Source organism: Calypte anna, chromosome 13, assembly GCF_003957555.1.
Source record: "Calypte anna isolate BGI_N300 chromosome 13, bCalAnn1_v1.p, whole genome shotgun sequence".
Lineage (NCBI taxonomy): Eukaryota > Metazoa > Chordata > Aves > Apodiformes > Trochilidae > Calypte > Calypte anna.
The window spans coordinates 14,461,713-14,465,462 of NC_044259.1; the positions used below are offsets into that span (position 1 = coordinate 14,461,713).

At 43.0% G+C, this 3,750-nt stretch overlaps 1 protein-coding gene across 1 annotated transcript; it reads left to right on the top strand.

The window, feature by feature from the left end:
* Positions 1-394: 394 nt before the first annotated feature.
* Positions 395-3,443, top strand: SMIM32 (small integral membrane protein 32). The gene is made up of 2 exons (XM_030459086.1): positions 395-1,262; positions 1,385-3,443. Exons 1-2 carry the CDS (start codon positions 1,189-1,191, stop codon positions 1,824-1,826), a joined length of 516 nt encoding a protein of 171 aa, XP_030314946.1. The 5' UTR covers positions 395-1,188; the 3' UTR covers positions 1,827-3,443.
* The last annotated feature ends 307 nt before the right edge of the window (positions 3,444-3,750 follow it).

The window sequence follows — 3,750 nt, forward strand, 5'->3', positions numbered from 1 at the left end:
CCATTTCTCTGCCCAGTTACCAAGTGCTCCTCTCTTCCTTGTTCCTCTCTCCCCCCGACCCTGTCCACTGATCTTTTTCAAGTTGCAGTGCCTTAAAATAAAAAGTATTAAGAGGGTTGATCTGACGCAGGGGAGTGAGGGATTGCGAGAGCAAGCTGGCAAGCAGCCAGCAGCTAATAGCAGTATAAAAGCGATTTGATGTTAAAAAGGAAAAAGGAAAAAAAAAAAAATTAACATGCTAATTTTCAGGCTGGAGAGGGTGCTGGGGACCACATCAAAGAGAAAAGGGAAAAACGGGGGGGGGGGGAAAGCATTTTCTGATTATTCTAGATGTTAACAATAGAAGTGTGAGGAAGAAAGAAAGGGTTTTGGTGCAATTTTAATCTTTTTGTCCCGTTCTCTGCTGCCCTCCCCCAGCTCGAAACCTCCAGCCAGAGCCTCAGGCACTCAGGAGGCTTTTTCAGAAGATCTCTTCCCTTTTGAGCATCGTGTCAGTGCCAGCTGCACCCCGGGCTGCAGCGCTGGTCGGCACCACCACGCAGCTCTCCCCGTTCCACGGCACCAAGTGACGCTGCAGCGGAGCTTCTGTCTTGGGGAAAAAGTCAGTGATAGAACCCTGCCGAGTCCCACCTCGCAGCTCGGCTAAGAGAGGGGCTTTCCAAAGAATCAACCCCTCTCCCATTCCCAAAGAGGCTTTTTTGATGTGCTTTTTTTTTCTTTTTAATACGAAGGGACATTGTTTGTTTTGTTGTTTTTTTTTTTTTCTCAAAGCAATCGAAAGGATTGCCTGGAAAGCTCCAGGAGAAAGCTCAGCTTCTTAACACTGGTTCCGCAGAGTGCTGTTAACTGGGATTAAGAAAGTCAATTCATGCTTCGCAGCACCAGGATTTCAACAGCACGGAGCCTCCCGAGGCAGAGCCCGGCGGCAGCAAATCCAGCCGGATGGCAAAGCAGCAGCCGCCTCTCCCTGCAGATGCCATTTAACCCCGGATTTGTGAGCATCTCACTTGGGAAAATCAGCTGGAAACCCACCGTGCCTTCCCTACACGGACAGTGAGTGCTGACAGCCCAAACCTTGGCTCCTCTCTGCCCAGCTGCCGGCCCCGGGGCTGGGGTGAGCAGAGCATCTTCCCATGCGGAGCTCCCAGCAGGCTCCGGAGTTTCTAGCCCATCCCGGCTGACCAGCAGATGATCCAGGATATTCCCGCAAAAGAAAGTGGGGGAAAAAAAGGAAAAGAAGGGAACGAGGGCCAGGACACGAGGTACCTGTATAATTTTTGATTGGTATTTGTGGATGAAGGCTGTAAATATGAGTGAAGATTTAAACAAAGTCACCGAGCCATGAAAGGGAATTAATTTGTCTTTTTTTTTTTTTTTTTTAAAGACAAAATGCAGCTGATTTTCAGCCCTTTGCAAGCAGAAACTTTGTTTCTTTCCTATGCCAACGACTGACTGCGTTTGCACTCCTGCTTTACTTCTACCGTGGAGGAAAATTAAGCAAGAACATGTATAGTGAACTGCTAAATTCAACCAGTGCCACTGAAGCTCACCTCATCATTCAGACCAACACTCCCTACCTGAGCGGCACCCCCAGACCCGTGAGCTCCTCTACTTTTTACCTGTCGACAGCCAGGGTGTTAAAAGAAGGGGAAATAAACAAACCCGACCTGGTGACTTACATCATTCTGTTTTTCTTCCTGCTCTTGACTGTGACCCTCATTGTGCTCTTCATCAACTGTCAGCTGAAAAACTCTTTTTTTGCTACTCTTCCTTACGACAGATCGCTCCGAGAAGCCAGGAGCCCGTGGAGGACACAAGCTGTCTGACACTGGAGAGCAACTGGGGCTTTACAAGAGGAGAAGGCACCAGAAAGGCTGGGCAAGGAGGCTTTGTCACCATATGCCAGGCAAGGGATGTCACCCTCTTCAGAGCCACAGGCTGAAAAAGGATTGCTGAAAAATACTGTGTGCAAAGGGGAATAGCTGTAAATAAAAAAAGCTTTGTTATGAACTAAAGAGAGAATGCTTTAGCAAATGTAGAGAGTTTTGTGCAAAAAAATGCCTCCTGATTCCAGATTAAGCTCTATATGTATGCAAATGTCATCATCCACCCATTCAGTGTCCATACAAGGATATTTGCATTTAAAACAATCTCTGATTTGGGCATCTGGTGGAGCTTGTTACCCATGTTTATGAGACCATAGCATCAAATGTAAAAAATCAGTATATTTACCTAACAGCTCCACGGTGAGGATACGAGTTTACTTTCCAGACCCATTTCTCTCAACTGCTTCTGAAGCTGCGTGGTAATGCAGTGGGAGTCCTGCCAGGCAGGAGTAAAAAAATGAAAAACATTTATTTAGACTTTGATTATGATGCTGTTAAGGGTGGCTTTGATGTTTTATTGCACCATCGAACTGGTTTTAAGTTACCATTTATGTGAAACACTAAATAACTACGGAATGCATTTTCAACTTTCTTAAGCTACAAAGGAAATTATTTGCCATGGCATGAAAATAAAATAATCAGGGTAGGGAGAAGGAAGGAGAGAAAATAAATATCACTAATAGCATGTAAACTAATGAAAGGGAAGAGCAGAGTGCTCTGAGTTCAGTAGGTGAAGTGATAACTTCTGAAAGCCACAAACACAGTTTTATAGAAGCAGCTACTTTAATGCACAATATGCCCAATCCTGGCTTTTCATATAAATTGAGAACAATTAACAGCACCCTTTATTAATATGGCAACAGTTTGATTCAACACTGATCACTGGAAAAACCCACCAGTTTAAATTACTATCTATCTGATTTTGTTCTAAGAGCCTCTGCTCAACCTTGTTGGCAGGCATCCTATTTTATAGATTTTGGGTTTTAATAAACTTGCAGTTATGGCACAATTCCAGATCAAACTGCATGAACCCCAGAACAATGAACAATCCTACAATGAACAATAAAAACCTGGTTTTGCTCCAGTTTTGGCAAGTGGATCATTTATCAGAAGAATGGGGTTCAAGTGGTGACCGATGCTGCACGTCTAAATCAGTTCTTAAAATGGAGAGTACAGCAGAAGTGCTGTCTGTCTGTATGTATATAATTTATTTAATCCAAATGAGATTTTACAATGCAATTACACACATGTAAAGGCTTGCACTCAAGCATACAGAAATTATTGTATATATGGGAGCCTGTTTGCAAGCTTTTTTTACACAGAAATTGCACAGTTGACAGCACTTCCATGACATTGTCTTGGTTACCATGTTTTATTATGCTCGAGTAAGTTAAAATACTACATAACAGGCTTAAGTATTTTATTCCTCAATAGGTAGCCAATTTTATCTCCTCTGAATCAAATTTAACTGGTGTAATTCCAAGAAATGGCTCTGAGAAAGCAAGACTAAATTCAAGTGTGTTTACCTCAGCCCTTTTTGAATAAATCAAGTTTTATCAAATCTGTTTTTTCTTATTTATTTTCAAAACCAGTTTGCTTTCACCTAGCAGCCTGATTTAGTTTGGCTTGAGACTTTCTGCTGGCAAAAGCCTCAGAACTGGATAAAGCAGACGCTGCACTGCACCTTACTGTACTTCATTTAAATGTTCCAGAATAACCCTAATTCTTTCCCTACTGCCTACAGTTGGATTAATACCCCAGAAGAAGATGTCATGATTAGAGTTCTGATTTACTGGGAAAGCTTTTATGCATGCCTTATGCTGCTCTCATCAATACCCAGAATTGTTCCTATTGCAAAAGGAAG

Excerpts from the sequence above, each read along its gene's own strand:
- SMIM32 (XM_030459086.1), top strand. The coding sequence starts at position 1,189 with ATGATCCAGGATATTCCCGCAAAAGAAAGTGGGGGAAAAAAAGGAAAA. Across the intron at positions 1,263-1,384 it reads AACGAGGGCCAGGACACGAG|ACAAAATGCAGCTGATTTTC; the intron begins GTACCTGTATAA and ends TTTTTTTTAAAG.